This window comes from Rhinolophus ferrumequinum, chromosome 6 (assembly GCF_004115265.2).
Source record: "Rhinolophus ferrumequinum isolate MPI-CBG mRhiFer1 chromosome 6, mRhiFer1_v1.p, whole genome shotgun sequence".
In the NCBI taxonomy this organism is placed as follows: domain Eukaryota; kingdom Metazoa; phylum Chordata; class Mammalia; order Chiroptera; family Rhinolophidae; genus Rhinolophus; species Rhinolophus ferrumequinum.
Window position 1 is genome coordinate 60,951,292 of NC_046289.1, and position 21,488 is coordinate 60,972,779.

Below are 21,488 nucleotides of genomic sequence, written 5' to 3' on the forward strand. Positions count from 1 at the left end.
AGTTTGGAGTTTTAAAAATTAAGAGTCATTGCTTTGGAGGAATTTTATATATATACATATATAAATACGTATAAATACATATATATATATATATATATATATATATATATAGTGAATCTAATAAAATCTAGACTCAATCCTGGGAAACACAAACAAAATTCTTGAGAAATTTATGAGAGTTCATGTCTCCTCCAAAGGTCATCCACAGAAGTCCCTCTCCCAGGGGTCCCAGGACTCCTAGGTTACAAAAATAACAAACCTCACCTAAAATATTCTATTAGTTGGAAAGTTCCATTATTTATAGGCTAAACATCTAGGGATCCTGATGAAGCACTTTCTACCAAACCACTAAAAGTAGTACTACTATCTGAATTCTCAAATAGTAAACAACTTTATGTAGTTGGGTTATTTCAACTAGAATCTTTTCACATTTTCTATCACTGTTCTGAAAAAGAATTCATGAGTGGACCAGTCATTTTGTGACACAATCTACAGAGAATATTAAGAGGAAGGTGGTAGGAGAGGAAAGCAAAGGAGTAGAGTGTTTGAAATAATGTTCATAAAGGAAAGTATACAGTGCTATGTACACAATAGTGCTTGATCCACAACTTTGGATAATTCAGAGGCTTTTAATAACGTGTAAAAAGTAGTTCTCATTTTACAAGCTCAAAATCAGACAAATGTATGAGGGTGAATAACTGGTACATTTATAAACTGTACCTACCCAATAATTCACTGAGGACACAATCCATGTTACATTCCATATCTGCATATCTACATGATAACTTCTACCAAGTAAATACAAAACTCAGTTCAATACATATGTGATATAGTTTCAAAATAAAGGCAATTTTTTTCAAACAAAAAAACAAAAGCCACAGTTTTCAACCTTAGCACAAATTCATTCTTTTGTGCAAAAAATACAGTAAAACTAATTGTAAGGGTTCTGTTCAGGTTTAGTCAGTAAGATATGTTTCTATGCTACTAAAATATAGCTAAAGTTTTAGATTTTGATTACCAAAGTAACTACTTCAGATTTACAATTTACCTAAAAATAGTGAGTGCTAATATATATTCTTGACATTTTAAAAATCTTCAAAATTTAAATAATACAATTCAAAAGTATATGTTCCTTGCCATTCATTCAATAAACGTAATTTATTTTAAGATAGATCATAGAAGTTCAATTAATTAACTAGAATTCTTTGTATCTTTCCTGCCTGCCACCTATTTCAATCTTAAATCTGACTTTGTATCAAAACTGTAGTTCAGAACATATTTCATAAAATTAATCCCAAGAGTTACTGGGTGGCTTTTAAACTATTTCACTTCTGATAAATACAAACCACTAGGTAATCTAGACCAGTAGTAGTAGTTCCTTGCATCATAATTATCTGGGGAGCTCTTTAAATTCTGCATGGGCCCCACCTCAGAACTAATGAGTTAGAATCTTCCTGAATGTCTGGTTGTTGTTGTTTTTCAAGATCCCACGTGATAATGATATGCAGCCTAGTGTAGGAACCTCTGACTCAGACCACTAGACCAGTGGTTCTCAACTTTTAAGGTGCATCAGAATTACTTGGGGAAACTTTAAAAAAAAAAAAAAAGAAAAACAGACTTGCTTCAGCAGATGGAGAGAGGTATCCAAGAACCAACTTTTAAGTACTCATTGCAGTTGGTCCACAAACCACTCTAAGAAACAATGCAATGCCTTTGTCAGGTTATAAATGAGTCCATTCAGCAATTCAGGTGACATTGTCCTGCAAGCACTAATGAATCCTGCCATAGACAGTTTTAGCTGGTAACTGAAGGCAACGTGTAGCCCTTTAAAATAAAATATATTCTTAAATATAAGGTCAAAGTCAAGTGAATTGAGAGATCATAATTCATTCATTCTAAAGAAGGGAAAGGCTTTCAACAGACTAGTTCTTAGCACTCAAATCTAAAGCCTTCTCCATCATTAATTAGCGTGATATGTGATCAGAGGTAGGGATTCCAGCTTACCTAAAATGTAATGTAGATTATAAAAGATCACATTCTAATCAACATTTTTACAGGGTCTACATAGTCTCTATGTAATAGAGATTGGAGACTAGTTGGATATTAAATAATACTAAAACAGTGACTAAGATACTCTCAATCTTAAACAATGAAATTTCATAATATTTCCCTCACGTAAGTTTCTACTTAGGATATCGGGGAAGGGGGGGTCTAGTACACACTAAAGGTATCATGCTGCTTCTTTCGTGAAGAAGCTATTTACTAATTTTCCACAATTCTTGTCAATATCTATAAAATGGATAGTTGGTATATATCATTCTACTTTAAGAATTTTTTAAAAGCAAAGAAAAAGTAACCACATGTAAGGCCACGCAGCAAATCAGAGGATAGACAGAACTAGTGGTTGGATCTTCCATCTGGAAAGGTGGGCTCACTATCTTATCAACTTGACAACTCTATCTCAGTGTGTGACGAACCTTACAAAGTATTATAAATATTTAAGCATATTACAGTGTGTGAAAGCTCTATCTCCACCTCTGCCAAACTTTCGGAACAGATGTAATCTCCTTTGAACCCAGAAGCTACATAAGAGCTAAACAGCAACGACAATGCTAGGAAGAAGACAAAGTATATGGTTAGTGGAATCTATCTGGCATCTCGCTCACCCTATCCAATGTCTTAGATGCTATTATTTCCTGGGAACACATTTTTCTATCATGTTCTTCACAAAGGCTTATATACCACCGCTTTTCCAGTGGCTTATGTGATTAAACAGTTGGCATTCCTTCTTAACCAAACAATGAAAAAGCAACTGCCAGAAACCAGAATTGTACTGCCAGAAAGGCAAGTCATTTCATAAAATAAGAAACCAAAACTTTTAAATTCACACTTAAGAATCTAAAAAATTCATACTAATTTTTAAGCGCTTAGTCTAAACCGTTAAAACAATCAGACCATTTACCAGTTTATAAATGATTCAAGGCCAAAATAATGAATTTTAAAATGCAGCAAAACCGAAGTTGAAAAATTACATACAAATATCCAAACCAAGTGACATTAAGTCTTTTACTCAAAAAAATCAAAGCTTCTGGAATGGCTAAAATGAAGACAGAGACAGCATTCCTGGGGAAAGGATTTCAAACAGAACACAGTGGTGTAAGGCACAACCTTATCTTCAGTCTACACTTAGGTCATCTTAAATCCAAGAATATGCGACAGGGGAAGGAAGAACACACAAACACATTCAACTTTTCATGTCCTTTTGGCTGGTTTGGCTGTTAACTGCTTTTCTCTTTCAAATTCCTTCTCGCGTTGCTGCTCCCTTTCCAGCTCTTCTTTCTGCCTCTTCTGCTGCAGTTTAAGTGCTCTTTTCTAAGTCAAAAAATTCAAAAACCAAGAGAAAAATCAAGGCTAATGGGTTATGGCCTAATTTAAAAGTAACAGTGCTTTGATTTGAGGTAATCAATACTTATTAATAAATTTCCTATGTAATTCTTAAATTCATTCTGGGTAATTTAAGGCGCCCCGATACAAAAAATATTTGTTACTCCACACTCTTATTAAATGAGAATTGCAGCTACACATTCAGAGAATCTGAGCCAACTAGCCCAACAGTTAGTAGAAAAGCCCAGAGTGGGGCTGAAAAGAATACATTTTAAAAGAAAACAATGTACATGAACTATTTATTGTATAGGTATAAGAAGTCAGAAAATGAATACTGAAGAAAAATGGACAAACTTTCACTTTTACAAAGAGTGTGAAAGAATTTTCAACTTACTTTTAACTTTGACGTCTTTTCATGAAGCATCAGCATCTCTTTTCTTATATTCACCAACTTGGTATGATAGTGTTTGGCTTCAGTGAACTTAACATGAAAAAGTAATGGAAAGTCAAGTTAAAATACACTAAAACATCAAAATGGATAAATAAATAAATGCCCAAATTACAGTTCTTTCTTCCTAAATGGATTACATTTTTAAAGCCTTAATTATCTCCAAATTTTAATTCCAAAATTTAAATGTCTTTTAAACTATTAGTAGGATTTTGAAAACACTTCAGATCGATAAAAAGTTACTAAACATAAAATAGACATTTATATTGTGTACAGATAACATTCTGCTTTAAAAACATGCAACATAATCCTAAAATTCCAGTAAGACTATCCAACAATGCTATCAAAGCACTCCCTACTGCCTTTACAAGGGAGAGAACAAGCCAGCAGACATAGAACAGTTTCCCACCAGGAAAAGGTCAAGCTGTGTGTCTAGAGCCCTGAGAGGCTCAGACCACGCAGAACCTCTGTAAGGACACTTTTCTTCCCAAAGAGTGATAAATATAGACTTTCCATCCCAGAGATGGCAGAGAAGGGAAAAAGCACCTCCTTCTCAGGCAAGCTAACAGAAATGAGAGACGTGTCAGTAGAGGGATTAGCAATCTTCATGCTAAGTCATAGTCTGTTGAGTTCTAGAGTTTACAGACCCTCTTTCTCTCTCTCTGGACCTTCCAGTTTTCAGTTCATAAATGATAAAACCACTCTTGGGCTGAGAGAAGAAAAAAGAGGAAGACTTAGTTTCTGCCCCTTCAAACTAAAACAACTATCTTACATCTGCTTGGTTCATTCATTTATCATTCACTCATTCATCCAATATTCTTTGTGCTGCAACATGAACTCAGCGGGAAAGACAGAGCATGTCAATGTAGCTTTGTCCACCTCCTTCACAAAAAGTCAGGAACTTTGTGTTTGAGTAAAAGACTTTGTGTTTATTACCACAGGCCTCCGCCTAATGCTAGAGGAGATGGATCTTATTTTTGATTGTTATAAAAGGAAAACATTAGAATAAGCCACATTTGTCCAATGAAAAGTCCATTTATTGTGGTATGTGTCAAAGGCCACAAAACCATGCAAATCATGCTATTTGGAATGTTGAAGGTGAAGAAAGAGGTAGTAGCCCAAAGTTCCTCTTTTTTGTTAATTCCTGTTACTTGGAGTATCGGTTCCTCTCATCAAAAAGTCAAAGAACTTCTGATAAAATTCAGCTATTGTCATTTATACTGAAAGATATAACAGGTCCGTTTCAGCGTTAACTTGTTATAGCATTATGAAAATGCCACACAATTAAATAAAACGCAAATTTAAAAAAACATGTAATTCACAATATAGTCACAAAGATATGAAATACAGTATGGGGAATATAATCAATAATGTTGTAAAGTTTATGTAGGGTGCCAGATGGGTACTGGACTTATCAGGGAGATCATGTCATAGACTGTGTAGATGCCTGACCAATGAGCTATACACCTGAAGGTGAAGTAAAATAATATTGAATGTCAACTATAATTTTATACACACACATACACACGCACACACACATACACACGCACACACACACACACACAGAGGGTGCCAAAAAGATGTATACAAATTTTAAGAAAGGAAAAAACTGTATTAAATGTAATACTCAATATATACCAATAACAAAAGATGAATACAAGTCACGTTTGACTTCTGCAATTACACGAGGAGCTCAACGTGGTTACCATCAGCGTTCAGACACTTCTGATTACGGCAAACTACTACTTGAGCATAGATAACATCTCTTAAAATGTGTATACATTTTTTTTGGCACCCCCGGTATATATGGTCATGGGAATGTGGAGTACAGCATAGGGAATATAGTCAATGGTATTGTAACAGCTATATACGATGTCAGAGGGCTAGTAGATTGGGGGGGTGTATAATTTTGTGAGGTGTGTAAATGTCTAATTAGTACATTGCTTTGTACACCTGAAACTAATTAAAAAAAAAAAACCTGAAAAAAAATTATCAGGAGCAGAACTTCTTTGATTTTGGGAGATATAATTTCAAAAAATATTACATTATAATATAAATTTAAAAAAAAAAAAAACATGTAATTGATAAAAAGAGATGCACTTTCCTCGAAGGGAAAAATAATACCCCCAAAGTTCCTTACTTTTAGTTCTCTTTTATAGAAAGTTGTTAATTATGAGATCTATTCTAGACTTTCATAAATAAGTTCTATTTCCTATCATGAGTTCAACATTTGAAAGATAATGATTCCAGATGTCAACTAGACAAAATAATTCTCCAGGCAGTCCACCAAAAAAGGGTTTATTCAGGAAAAGAAAAAGAAACAAAACCACCACAGCAGAGTGAGGATGCACAACTCGGGCTGTACACCTCCGGCCGGCCGCCCACATGCAGAAAGCATCCTCTCCCGGAAGTTAGAACCGTAAGTTTTAACAGACAGTCAGGACAGAGAGTAACAGGGAGCCCAGCTCCATCCATACACCTCCCAGTTCTATGGTTAGTCATCTTAACGTGCCAGTTCACTTATATCACAGACAATGGAAATTCTAGTAAAGTACATCAAGATTTCCTGTTAAAAGACAAATTCTAAGCTTTGAAAATTAAAGGAAAAGGTCCCAAATGTACATTAAGTACAAAGTTTGGATGATAAACCTACCTATTTCCAAAGCAAGGTATCATTAAACTACGTCAACTAAATCATACTTACCAAAGCATTAATATCCAACATAGAATGACATTCTTTAAATTTTGAAATCTCTTGTTCCAGTGTGTCTAATAATACAACTTGGTTCTGTCTGAAACAGAAGCACACAGCCAAAATAAACATTACATACTGTAATGTTCATTAAAAGGAATCACATTCATCTTGGTTAATGTTAAAGGTAGAAATTAAGTTGGAAATCTATTGACTCTCCAAGGCTCATTTGATTTAGCATTAATCTTTTTCACAATAATATTCCAAAGCCACATTCTAATAACTGAATATGTCTTTTATTCTAGCTTCAATTTCAGATTCTAATTACTAAAATCACCAAATAATTTTACATTATTTTATTACTTGTTACTTCTAGCAACTGTCTGTACTATCCCCCCAAAATTTTTATACTATCTATCCAAGAAACTTGATGTTTTTGTATATATTAAAATTGCAATGTATCATAAAGGAAATGAAGAGCAGTGATTTTTCAGAGTAGAATTGGGGAAAATTTAGTAACAAGCAATAAGTCTAAAGGGATAAATAGGAAGTAAAATGAAAAAACAAAACTAGAAATCACAAGATTCTCCTACCAATAATCAGTTGTGTGATCTTAGAAATTTAGTTTACGTCTCTGGGCCTAAGTTTCTTCATTTATAAAATGAGAAGGTCAGACCAGGTAATTTCTAAGGTTCCTCACAAAAATTCTGTTTCAAAACCTTCTATTAAGAAAGAGAAGCCAACTTCCCTCACATACCTCTCCAGATCAATCAATGCTAGCATCATAGGAATAAGTGACACCGAAGGGTCACCTAATTAAATATTTTAAAGAATATCATAGTCAAAGAAAAATATGACATGATTTGCTTGCAAAACTATGCTAAACAGAGAACAATGATGAAAAAAGAAATAGCAATGAAGAGACTGAAGGGCAGTTACAATATCTCCACCATCCAAGCACTAAATTTGGCATACCCCACAGGTCATGGTTTGTCCCTTCAGCTCTGACTAGAGACCACAAAAGGTGAAATACAGAATGGATGAGAGGAGAAACCAACAAGTCAATGATCCGAAATAGGCAGAAAAGCAAAAACAGGCTGTTACAACTGGAAAATAATACAGAAAAAATCAACAAAACCAAAAGTTGGTTCTACAGAAGATCAATAAAATTGATAAACCTTTAGTCAAACTAACAAATTAAAAAATGAGAGAAGACAAACTACTGATGTAAGTCATGGAAAAGGGGTCATCACTACTGATCCCCTGGACATTAAAAGGATAATAAAGGAACACTTTCAACAACTCTGTATCTACAAATTTGATAACTTAAATGGAAATGACTAATTCCTTGATAGACACAAAAACTACCAAAACTCACACAAGGAGAAACAGATTATCTAAGTAGGCCTATATCTAATAGAGATATTCAATCAATAAGTAATAATCTTCCAGAAATGAAAGTACCAGGACCTGACGTTTTCACTGCTGACTTCTACCAAGCATTTAAGGAAGAAATTATACCAATTCTCTACAATCTCTTCCAGAAAACAGAAGTAGAGGGAGCACTTACTATGAGGCCAGCATTACCCTAAAACCAAAACCAGATACACATATTACAAAAAAGGAAATCTATAGGCCAATATCTTTCATTAACATAGATGAAAAAAATCATCAACAAGGTATTAGCAAATCAAATCCAACAATGTATAAAAAGAACTATGTACCACAACCAAGTGGGATTTATTCCAAGTATGCAAAGCTGTTTCAATATTTGAAAATCAATCAATGTAATCCATCACATCAACTGGGTAAAATAGAAAAATCATATGATCCTATTAGTTGATGCAGAACGAGCATTTGACAAAGTCCAACACCCATTCACGATTTAACATACTCTCAACAAAGTAGGAAAGGAGAGAAAAACTTCTTCAACTTGATAAAGAACGTCTTTAAAAACCTACAGCATCACACTTGTGAGAAACTAGATGTTTTCCCCGAAGATCAGGAGCAAGGAAAGGATGTCTGCTCTCACTAGTCCTATTCAACATCATACTAGAAGTCCTAGCTAAAGCAATAAGACAATAAAAGGAAATAAAAGGTATACAGACCGGAAAGAAAGAAATAAAACTGTCTTTATTCACAGATGACATGAATGCCTATGTGGAAAGTCCCAAAGAATCAATAAAAAAAAAAAAACCCTCCTGGAACTAATATGTCAGTATAACAAGGTTTCAGAATACAAGGTTAATAAACAAAAGTCAGTTGTTTTCCTATATATACCAGCAGTATACAATAAGTCCCCTCAGATGAAATACTTTGATATAAATCTAACAAAATATGTACAGGATCTATATGTAAAAACCGTAAAACCCTCAAAAAAGAAATTAAAAAAAAAGATAAAAAATGGAGAGATATTCCAAGGACGTGGAATAAAAAACCAACTTGACCTAAGATTCAATACAATCCCAATTTAATTCCCAGCAAATTGTCTTATAGATACAACATTCTAAAATTCACATGAAAAGACAAAGACCTAGAATAGCTCAACACATACTGAAGAATAATAAAGTTGGAAGACTTAACACTACTCAATTTCAAGACTATAAAACTATGGAAATCTGGACAGCATGGGAGTGGTGTCCTAAAGAACACACTGATCAATGGAACAGTACAGGAAGCTCTTAAATGGACCCACACAAATATAATCAACTGCTTTTTGACAAAACAACTAAGGCAATGCAGTGAAGAAAGGACAGTCTTTTCAACAAATGGTGAAGGAACAATTAGACGTTTATGTGCAAAGTAATTAACCTAGACATAGTTCTTATACCTTTCACAAGAAGTACGTCAAAATGGATCATATATCTAAATGTAAAACTCTAAAAACTTCTAAAAGAAAAGATAAGAGAACATCTATGGTGATGAATTTTTACATACAATACCAAAAGCATGACCCATTAAAAAATAAATTGATAACCCAGACTTTTAAAATTAAACACTTCTGCTCTGCATAAGTCACTGTTAAGATAATGAAAAGATAAGCCATGCACTTGGAGAAAATATTTGCAAAACACATAAAGACTTATATCAAAAGTATACAAAGTAGTCTTAAAACACAACAAGGAAATAAACAGCCTAATTTAGAAAATGGGCAAAATAGCTAAATAGACATCTGTTGTATAATCATGAATTTGTCTGACCTTGGTTTCAGGTTCCTGGCATATGGATTCTAAAACCCCTGGAATTTCTCAAATGATTGTTATTCATGAGCCCCTCAGATCACACCTGACTTTATGCTAATGAGGTGACCTATGGTGGGCCCCTAGAACTTCAGGATGGGGACTGGTCATGCCAGGAAGATCAACATGTGGTCTGAGGGTTGGGTCTTTGAGTCAAGTGATATCAGCCCAATCTCCCGAGAAGAGGGAGAGAGGGAGGTCTGGAGACTGAGTTCAATTATGTGGCCAATGATCCATCAATTATGCCTACATAATGAAACCCCAATAAAAACTCTGAACACCGAAACTCAATAGAGCTTCCTGCTTGGTGAACACATGTACAGGGAGAACGATGCACCCTAATTTCACTAGGAAAGGGCACAGTAGCTCTGTGTGTGGGATGCTCTCAAAACTTGCCCCATGTGACTCTTCACTTGGCTGGTCCTGATCTGTATCCTTTATAATAAAACTGTAATTATAAGTACAGTACTTTCATGATCCATAAGTCTAGACACTCTGGAAGAAGGTTCCAGAGAATATTTAGCTACAGTATAGTGGGGGCAGAAATGATTGAACTTCCTTTCCCTTGAAGTTTTGTATAATCTGTGATAAATATGCTGGGAGGAACTGTGAAGCCCTGATACAGGATCTAAGCAAAGATCCTCTGAGAAAAATGCTATTTCCATGGAAGGTCTATGCGGTATTATCTCAAAGGGAGCTCCAGTGAGGCTACTCACAATTGCACCTCTCTGGCTACTCTTACGGATCTGGATCCCAGAACCTCTTTTTTCTTTCTTTCTAATGTTCTTAAAATGACAAATACACATAAAGGAATATTAATAACCTTTCATATATACTGAGGGTGCCAAAAAAATGTATATACATTTTAAGAGACGTTAACTACTTTGGTCAGTGTTGCCCAAGCAGTAGTTCGCTGTAATCAGAAGTATCTGGACGCTGATGGTAACCACTTTGAGCACCTCGTGTAATTGCAGAAGTCAAACGTGACTTATACTCATCTTTTGTTATTGGTATACCATGTTTCCCCGAAAGTAAGACCTAGCCAGACAATCAGCTCTAATGCGTCTTTTGGAGCAAAAATTAATATAAGACCCAGTCTTATTTTACTATAATATAAGACCAGGTCTATAAATAATATAGTATAGTATAGTATAGTATAGTATGGTATAGTATAACATAACATAATACTAGGCCTTATATTAATTTTTGCTCCAAAAGACGCATTACAGATGATTGTCCAGCAAGGTCTTATTTTCAGGGAAACATGGTAAATTAATAGTTTTTTCCTTTCTTAAAATGTGTATATATTTTTTTGGCTCCCTCTGTATAAAGCTAAATTTTGTTCTTGGTCTTCCTTACCCATTGTTAGCTACAAAGTAGACTTAATTTCTGTCTACCACTATCATCTCCTTCACCTCTGTAGGCCTATTTCTATAATGGTAAAGTGGATTCATGAAGATTAAACAGTTTGATGACAGAGCCAGGACTAGGACCCAGGTGCCTCTCAGTCCAGTACTCTTTCCCCTGCATCTTTATAAATAGTGAAATTTGTCGGGAGATGGATGAAAGGGAAGATGGATGAAAGAGGCAGCTACTAGGAAACTTCTAGTTTTCCTTTCTCTGAAATTTGTTCATCTTTCCTTAACACTCAAGATGTATAATAACTGCTTATTCATCATATTCAATTGTTAATTCCACCACTACCTGTGTAATCTTTTTCAAGCTACTTACCTCTCTGAACCTCTGTTTCCTCAACTGTAAACAGGGATAATATTAGATACTTCATAAAGTAGGTGTCAGGATTAATTGAAATATGGTACATAAAGTGTCAGGCATGTAGTACATACAGTAATAAACAGTAGCTGATTTTACCATCCTCATCATCATCATAGTATGGGTGCCGAGGAAGGTAAGTGGAGATATTTAAAATACTAAATTTTAGCCAATGTCCTCATCAATTAAACTCTACAATTAAACCTTGACTCCAGCTTCCTGTAAGGTACTATCCAGATGTTTTGCTTACAGAATTTCTTAACCTTCCTTCAGTCTAGCATAATTCATCCAAACTCCCTCACAAAATCTTTAGGACTTTTATGCCACAAGGATTGACTGAGGTTAAAATACAAGACACACCACATACTAGGGATAAAAAAAAAAAAACAGCAGAAAACCAAGAATGTTGCCAACTCCCTAACTAGCACTATCCCACATGTAGTAGAAGACAATACCACTTTTATATTCATTTATCACCTTCAAATCCAAGAATCATAGCATTACTTACTAATGTTTATAAATGGACATAGTTGTTGATTATTCCTCTCCTTTTGTCCTAATAAAGTCTTGAGATAAGTGTTCAAAGGATCGGGTCTTAGAGCAGCAGCAGTACATAGCCAGTTTAAAGCTGAGCATCACAAAAAGAAACGATACGCCAGCCTGGGCAATCCAGAGGGGTCTGGACCCAAGAGGAAGCAGAAACTCAGTCGGCTGATTCTCGGTGGGAACTGATAAAGTTAAGTGTATCTTTGCATATTGACCCCACTCTCTGGGTTCCATTCTTCCTTATCCTGTTCCTCTCTTAACGTTTCTGCCAATCCTTTAGTAGAATTATCTACTAGGAGTGAAATGGGCCATCTCAAAGAAAGATACTTAAGGATTTCTGGCAACTCATGTGAACCAGTGATTGAATGCAAACGGGACTCCTATGGAGGCAATTTTGCAGCTCTACTCAGAAACAGGTGTATATTCATTCTGCAATATTCCCAACAGGCCACGCTTTCATAAAATGGTGAAACAGCAAAACTAATCAAAGAGTCTAGATAAGAGTAGGGGTACTTCTTAGAAGCCAAACACTCTACAAGTATTCATTTCATTTTTTACATTTAGATTACTATGAACTCCCCCACTCCCGTTTGTTATCACTGAAAATAAATACTCAATGGTATGAACTGTTACAAAATATTATCCTTTAATACAGTATGTATTTATCCAGTAAATGGTGACTCTGCCAGTGGAAACAGGGCCTCTGCAGTCTTTGTTAGCTCACGTGAGTTCCTGGAGGGCTTGTTTTGATCTCCGCAGGTCTGGCAGGTAGTGAGCAAGCAATCCTTCCGCCAGTTGCTCCACAGCTTTCTCTTCCACCGGGAAGTCCTCTATTAACCCTTCATCTGGAGAAGTGTCACTTAAACCTGTTCCCAAGCAAAAGTCAAATTTAAGAAGCGTTTCAATTGCCACAGGGATAAGAGAGTAGGGAGGCAGAGAAGGAGGCTAGCAGTGGGGTCAGCACGTACACAGAGGGTAGTACAGGTCCCTTTAGCTTTTATCTTCTGAGCATCCTCTAAAAAACAGATTATGAGCACTCAAAATGTGTTTTCAAGCTACCAGTATAAGGTACAATCTAGATTAAAAGAACGTTATATAAAATGCTGTATGTTTATGTATTTTTCATGGAAGAGGACTTACAGTTTTCAATGGATTATTAAAGGAGTCTGAGGCTGAAAAGTGGGAAACAATTACTGAAGGAAAGCAAGAATGTATTCTTTTCCAAAGCATACCGAAATTATATCTATTTTAAAAAACTCAATGCCTAAAAATAGTTTTTTTCATTTCTATGAAAGTAAAAATAAACGTCAATATTTATTTTACACATAGCTTGATATATTATTGACATGTAAAAGTGGGGCTGTTTTGCCATTTGCTAGGAGGAGAGATTTTCTAAGAATTTCTCCTTCCTTGAGATCAGCACCTTAATTTACCACAGAAAATAATGTATAGTAATTGTCGTGTTTGTAAATCTAGATATGATGTCAGGAACTATGCCTCATACTTTTCCTTTGAATAAGAGCAGAGTAAGCATTGTGCCAGGCATTCAAAAATGCCTAAAATGAATACCCATCAATGACTACTACTACCAACAAAAGTACAAAACAGCTTCTAAATAGGGTTCAATGATTGGTTTGTAAGATTTTAGAATCACTGATTGAGAAAAAAAATGAGATGGTCACATTACTAAAATTGTACTCTGAAAGCATTTTTAAACTAACATTAAACTCTGAAACATCTCTCTTTAATCATAATCTGGTAATAGTAACAGCAAATTAGATCATTATATAGAATACATTTATCATGATACAGTGATTTTAGCCCATTTCTAAGTATAATTTTACCACAGATTAAAACTTTGGCAAGATCAAAGAAAACAACATGTTTCATATTCAAAACATGCCTTTAGAGATCAAAATAAAACAATAGTATGGTTTTTATTCTGATCCTGAGAAACATGAACTTAGAAATTCTCAAAGTTGCAAAGCAATATTCAGAGAGGTAAGAGCTAACTAGAAACTGAAGCATTCCACAAGTGAAATAAAAATATAATGGGGAAAGTAGAACATTTACAGATACTGCCAGATGTACCATCAGGTGGGAAGTCAATAAAGCATATCTGAGAATTAATGCCACTGCTTAAGGCTTGATTACAAATATAGTGGAAACAATAGCATCTCTAAGAAAATATAGAAATCATAAGTATTATAGATAAACAAAAACACCCAAATAAGGACATTTCAACGATAAGGAATAACAATTAATACACCTCCCTTACAATATATATACATTTTAACTCACAGACCCCCTCCCTATCTTGCCCTAATTTTCTGATTATTGGAAGTGTGTTACTCATTTTTTTACATGAATTTAGTTACTAAGTTCAAGGTACTTTACAGCAGGAGATTAAAGAAAAAGGGACCTTACCCTATTCATACAAGAAACATTGGCTGCACGTCTATATTATGTACTAGTTTCTGAGTACAGCAATAAATTAGGTAAGTTCCCTTCCCTGAAAGGGCTCAATACAGGGAAATAATATGAACAGTGTCATTACAGAAACAGAAACTATTATGGTAATTCAGAGGAGAGAAGTATCACTTTCACCAGGGAAGTCTGGGAACAACTCGTAAAGAGGGTGTGCTGTGGCATTTGCACTGAAGCTTGAAGGATGTTTGGAATTCTCACTTCTTTTTCTTCTTTTAAAGTGTTGCTCTTGTAAAAACTTAAAACACAAAAGAGGGGGGCATAAAAGCTGAAAAGTACAAATATTCCTTTTCATGCCCTGAGAGTGTCACTCTGAAGTTTCTCACACAGCCTTCAAGAAATTGTCTGCATACCCGTGCATAAACCCTGTTTTTATCACAAATGAAACATTACTCGTATTGTTCTGCAACTTTTCTCTTACATATATATCTTTCCAAATTAACATATATGGATCTACTACATTTTTTTTCAGTGACTAGAATTCCACTATATTTTGTTTAACAGTTCTCTGTTGCTGTGGACTGAATGTTATGTCCCCACCAAAATTCATGTTGAAGTCCTAACTGCCAATGCAACGGTATTTGGAGGTCAGGCCTTTGGGAAATAATTAGGTTTAATCTCATCCCATGATGAGATTATTGTGCTTAAGAGAAAAAGAAGAGAGACCAGAATTCTCTCCCTCCATGTGAAGACACAGTGATAATGCAGTTGTCTGCAAGATCAGAAGAGGGTCCTTACCAGGAACCTGATCTGCCAGCACATAGATCTTGGACTTCGCAGCCTCCAGAACTGTGACGAATAAATGTCTGTTGTTTAAGACACCAGCCTATGAGTACTTTCTTATAGCAGCCCAAGTAGACTAACACTCATGGATAGCTTACTTGCTTTTCTTTGCGTACGCGTGTTCATGTCATTTTTTTTTTTTGTAGGACAAATTCTTAGAAGTAGACTAATGGGACAAAGTGTTAAACGCATTTTTTTAACAGACAGTGCAAAACTGCCTTCCTAAGGGATGGCACCAATTTACACCCACACCAACAATCTGAGGGCTACGATTTCCAAATGGTAAGAACTCTAAGACAGGAGTGGAAGGGATAGGAAAGGTGGGAATATAGGATTTCTCTGGACAGAGAAGGCAGCAGGAGCATGGGACATATGTAGTAGAGAGCTATTAAGAACCATATGGCCAGCCTATGAGGTCCCTGGAGTCCTAGCTAATGGGTTTGGCTCTTGGTTTAGTAAGTAGTTAGGAGCCATTAAAGGTTTCCAAGCAAGGAAATGACATGATTGGAGCTTTAAGTTGGGGCAGTGATATGACAGCAGTGGGATAGATGGAAGAGTAAGAGACTGGAGGTGCACTAGCATTACAACTGTTGTTGTAAAAGTGAAAATAGAAAGAGGAGTTGGAAATTGTATAGAATCCCCTAGACTAAATAGAGGTAGGAGGCAAGTGACAGCTGAGAATCAAGTGTATCAAAGTTTCAAGTGAGGCTGACTTGGAATCATTCATGGGATCAGATATCTACTTTTATTTACATACATGCTGTAAGTGAGCTTAGTGCAAAATCACCATGTCAAATTAACCAGCAAGCAGATGGAGGAGCAAGTAGAGAAGGACCCAAGCTGCACATACATACAATGAAGTTATATTTATATGATGGTGTAAAGAGAGGGAGGAAAAGTATGACCAAGAAAGGGCTGACAGCACTATTTTGAAATAACACCTCTATTTCTGAAACAGGAGGTAAAAGAAAAGGCATACCCAAAGCCCTGTAACCTTTCTTATTTAGGGTTCCTCATCTGAACTGCAGAACACAAAATTGCTTTGAGTGACTATTTTCTCAATTCTCCCAAGGATGGTACACAAATAGTACCACTCTGGGACACTTCTCCAAAGAGGACATACTTGTGGCCAATAGACATGAAAAGATACTCAATGTCACTAATCATCAGGGAAATGCAAATTGAAACCACAATCAGATATTACTCACACCTGTCGGAAAGGCTATCATCAATAAATCAACAAACAAGTGCTGGCGAGGATGTGAGGGGGAAAAGGAAACCATCATTGGTGGGATTGCAAACTGGTGCAACCACTATGGAAAACGCCTTGGAGCTTCCTCAAAAAATTATGACCCAGCAATTCCACTTCTGGGTATTTATCCAAAGAAATCTGAAAAAGCAATTTGAAAAGATATATGCACCCCTATGTTCTTTGCAGCACTATTTACAATAGCCAAGATAATGGAAGCAACCCAAGTGCCCAGCAGTAGACAACTGGATAAAGATGTGGTATATAGGCACAATGGAATATTACTCGGCCCTAAAAAAAGAATGAAATCTTACCATTTCTGACAACATGGATGGACCTAGAAGGTATCATGCCAAGTAAAACAAGTCAGACTGAGAAAGACAAACACCATATGATCTCACTTATATGTGGAATCTAAAGAACAAAATAAATGAAGAAAACAGAAACAGACTCACAGATACAGAGAACAAACTGATGGTTGCCAGAGGGGAGGAAGATTGGGGAGCAGGGTGAAAAAGCTGAAGGGATTAAGAAATACACATTGGTAGTTACAAAATAGTCATGGGGATGTAAAGTACAGCGTAGAGAATATAGCCAATAATGTTGCAACAGCTATGTATGGTGCCAAGTGGGTACTAGACTATTCAGAGTGATCACTGCATAAATTATATAAATGTCTGACCACTATGCTGTACACCTGAAATTAATATAACATAATATTGAATGTCAATTGTAATTGAAAAAAGTACTTTTTTTTTTTTTAAAGAAACAGTAATATTTCGGCTGCACAGCAAGTCAACTCATTCCATTCAACGGATGCCTTAGGGCATTAGAGCTTACATCTTCTCCTGTGACTCGGGTAGAGAAAGACTGCTGGAGGAATAGGAGTGCCAAAAAGGTAACCAGCAAGAGAGCATTTCATGAGTAAGCAATTAATAATACTGGATACAAGTATTACAAAGCCATCTGAATTACAAAGCCATCATCCTGACAGATTCATCCTCAGCCACTAACTTATAACAAACAGACAACAATGTGCTGGAGTCACGTATACGCAGAGTTACTTCACCATAAAACGCCTCCAACCGCACCCACACACCGCTCCTCCTTTCCCGCCCATTCACTGGGCAGGAGGACCTCATGATTCCCCACTTCCGCGCTGGGGTCCGAGCCCTGGGCCGCCGCCTGGAGCAGCCCACTCCCCGGAGGCGGCCGGGACGCCCCACCACTCGATCCTGGCTGCCCGCCCCGCCCCATAGCACGTACCCTGCGTCGGCTCCCCGGGCCCCAGGCCGAAGGGTGGTCCTGCCAGGACCCCATCCGGGGGCGGCGGCCCAGGGACACTCATGTCCCTGCCGCTGGGAACAGGGAAGGGGCACTTGTGTAGATGGTCAGGTGCAGGAAGGAGGGACCAAACGCTACAAGCGCCCAGTCGGACAGAATCAGCGGTGGCACCCGGAAGTGACGGAAGCTGAAGGCCAAGGGCTCGGGGCACGTGATCGTGGGTCCTCGCCAGCGGCCCCCCCCTCCCCCCCCCCCCCCCCCCCCCCCCCGCTTTCTGCCTCCACCACCCCCAGCCCTGACACTCCTGGGACTCCGCGGTGACGTAGTCGTTTGTAGGGCTCGGTGTCAGTAGTGCCAACTGGGCGGGACTGACATCCCAGCGACCCATTCTGGGGCGGTGCGGGGAGAAGAGGGTGGTGACGCGAAGGGGCTGCTGGCTGGTGAAGACGGGAAGAGCTTTGCTGAACCGGGGCGGGCAGTCAGGCTTTGTTCACGGAGGCCCGGTACTGCTTTTCAATTTTGTATTCGTGTTAAGGAAACACCTTAAGAACAATTCTCTGGAATTTGGATCATTAAAAAATTAAGTGCTGAGTTGGTAGCTTCGATCTTGCTGACTGGGGGGTTAGCCAGGATTCCAGTCTCCCCTGGTTGATTGTAGGTGAATGATTTCAGGCCTGGGTTGCAGCGTTTACTGAAAAAATTAAGCCGTATTACGTACTAGAAACTGCATTTGCTGAGATCCTGTGGGATGTCATGAATTTTGATGAAATGAAAAATACTTAGAAATAGGCAGAAGCAGCCTCAGACCAAATAAAACCATCAACTATGCCCTCCCTATCTTGGACCCTCTCACCTGAACTGTAATTGTGGCCTCCTAATGTTGCACCCCAAAATTGCCTGTCCAGATAATTTTCTGTGCTGCAGCCAAAGCTGTCTTCAAAACAATGAGAATTTATGTCAAGCCTCAGCAATGTGCACCTGCTCCCCAAAGCCCTTATCAGTGCATTCACATCCTTTCTTGTTTTGGCCTCCCTTCCTCTCAAGATTAGCTTCTCCTTACTACCTGAGGTAAGCAGAATAATGCCCTCCACCCGGAAGAAAAGGGTAATTAAGGTTGCTTGTCACCTGATCATAAAATAGGTTATCCTAGATTATTGAGTAATCAATACCCAATGTAATCACAAGGGCCTTCAAAATTAGAAGAGGAGTGTCAGAAGGGAGATACCACTATGAAGGATGATTAGAAAGTTGCAACCTTGCTGACTTTGAAAATAAAGAAGGGCCGCAGGTTAGCTCAGTTGTTTAGAGCAAGGTGCTACTAACACAAAGGTTGCCAGTTGGATCCCCACATGGGCCACTGGGACCTGCATGCGCCCTCCACAACTAGATTGAAACAACTACTTGACTTGGAGCTAATGGGTCCTGGAAAAACACACTTAAATAAATAAAAGTTAAAAAAGAAAGAAAGAAAGAAAAGAAAGTAGAGGAAGGGGGCCACCAGCTAGGATTGTAGTAACCTCTAGAAGCCGGAAAAGACAAGAAAATGGATTCACCCCTAGAATAGAACTCAGCCCTGCTGACATCTTAATTTTATCCCAGTGAAAACTGGGTTGGACTTCTGACCTACAGAACTATAAGAGAATACTTTCGTATTGCTTTAAGTTTGTGGTAATTGGTTACCACAATAGCAAAGTAATGCACTACCCTTCAAGCATCCTTTGTTCCACCCAAGCGTGGAATGTCTGCAGTGTTCTTGCTCGTGCTTCAGCCTGGGATATTCTATTCAAAGTCCTACTCATCTTTCAAGGCTTGGCCTAAAACCTTTCATTTAAAACCATTTGCAATCCCACCTCTCCTTTCAACTTTCAAAAGTTACCGTTAATAACCTTTTCTCAATTACAAAGCAACCTCCTGCTTTTTAGCACTTAATCCATTCTTATATTAGTCAGATATTTCCCTTGCCTTCCTCTATTAGATTGCAAGCTCCAAACAAACTCTTATTCACAGAGAACCATAATAGGTTCTCAATAAAAATTTGCTGAATGAAATATTGATTCTCCAGCCCCAAATTCCAAATGTCTATAATCTCCAAAGTCTGAATCACACAAGATGGCACTTGATATACTGCCTGGTAACCTTAGTTGATTGTTAGTATCACCTCCCAACTAGACACTAAGGCCCTTTAGAATAGACCCATGTCCAATGGGTTTGTCTGTAACCTCTTTATCTCTTAGCTTAGTATTAAGCGTATTACTTGGATTTTAAAATACTGGTTATTTGAATTTAATGGATGAAATTAAACTGTCACACCCTGCCTATTTTTATCATCTTTTATTCTTTTGTATTTTGCTTTAAGGAAAAATTCATGTTAGGAAGTTTGATGAATGTTCTTTTTCAGCATTTTAACTTAATGTAATAAAAATGAATCAGGTAAATAGATAAGGAGGACTTTCTACCAGATCTATCTTGTTTTTCTCTTTGTCCTTTTCCTTCTTTCCCCCACAGAATTCAGCTCAATGCATCAAGTACTTGTTAAAGACGCTCTGTGTTCCAGCCTACATTAAGTAAGTACTGTGTACCTAATACTATGTGACACAGAGTTCAAAAACAAAAGGTTGGAATTTTATGCCAAGGAATTAAACACAGTTTGTTGAGTCCTATATGTCTTTCAGTTTGCCCTTTATTTCCCCACTGGTGGTAGCCATTCTCTTTTACACACCAAAGTTATTATAATCCACTCCAAATAGCTGAGTACCTAAAGATTGGACTAGGCACTGTAGGGTGTAAAAAACGAGATAAAAATTCTGATTCCTGTCCACCAGGAATTTATATTATACCATTCATACACAGTGGGCTTAGAGAACATGACAATAAAGTGCTAAATTATGTGGAACAGACCTAGAGCGATTGTAAAGGATGTTAATAATGTCATATTAGTTTCCTATTGCTGCTATAACAAATTACCACAAACTTGGTAGCTTAAAACAACATAAATTTATTATCTTACAGTTTTGGAGTTCAGAAGTCCAAAAGCAGTTTCAGTGGGCTAAAAATCAAGGTATCAGCAGGGCTGGTTACTTCTGGAGGCTCTGAGGAAATCCGTTTCTTTGCTCTTGCCAGCTTCTAAAGGCTGCCCACATTACTTAGTTCATGCCCCCACATCTCATTGCCTTTTCTCCTTCAACTGCCATTGCTGCACTGCCTTCTCTCCTAGTCTGATCCTTTGGCCTCCCTCTTGTAGGACCCTTGTAATTACATTGAGCCCACCTGCATAACCCAGGACAATCTACCCATCCCAAGGTCCCAAATTTAACCACATCTGCAAAGTTCCTTTTGACATAGAAGGTAACATTCACAGATTCTGGAAAATTGAAAGTGGACACCTTTGTACAGGAACGTTATACAGGCAACCACAGATGTGCAGTTATGTAGTGCACAATTGGGAAGTAATGAGAAATACTTAAAACTTAATAGAGGAAATTCACTTAAGCTGTACCTTGAAAGACAGGTCAAATGTAATTAATATGCAGAGAAAAATTAGTAAAGCCTTCCAACGGGAAAACACATAAATAGCAAGAGTATACTTCAGACTCAAGGACCTCA

At 37.2% G+C, this 21,488-nt stretch overlaps 1 protein-coding gene across 1 annotated transcript; it reads right to left on the reverse strand.

Annotated features, from left to right (window-relative positions):
- Positions 1-599: 599 nt before the first annotated feature.
- BLOC1S6 (biogenesis of lysosomal organelles complex 1 subunit 6) lies at positions 600-18,064 on the reverse strand. Its single transcript, XM_033109283.1, has 5 exons — positions 17,868-18,064; positions 12,807-12,948; positions 6,537-6,624; positions 3,779-3,865; positions 600-3,372 (listed from the first exon to the last, which is right to left on the reverse strand). Exons 1-5 carry the CDS (start codon positions 17,947-17,949, stop codon positions 3,253-3,255), a joined length of 519 nt encoding a protein of 172 aa, XP_032965174.1. The 5' UTR covers positions 17,950-18,064; the 3' UTR covers positions 600-3,252.
- Positions 18,065-21,488: the final 3,424 nt, after the last annotated feature.

Coding starts and splice junctions, on each gene's coding strand:
- BLOC1S6 (XM_033109283.1), bottom strand. CDS start 17,949: ATGAGTGTCCCTGGGCCGCCGCCCCCGGATGGGGTCCTGGCAGGACCA. Junction 12,949..17,867: donor GCCCGGGGAGCCGACGCAGG/GTACGTGCTATG, acceptor GCTTGGGAACAG/GTTTAAGTGACACTTCTCCA. Junction 3,373..3,778: donor AAAAGACGTCAAAGTTAAAA/GTAAGTTGAAAA, acceptor TTTTTGACTTAG/AAAAGAGCACTTAAACTGCA.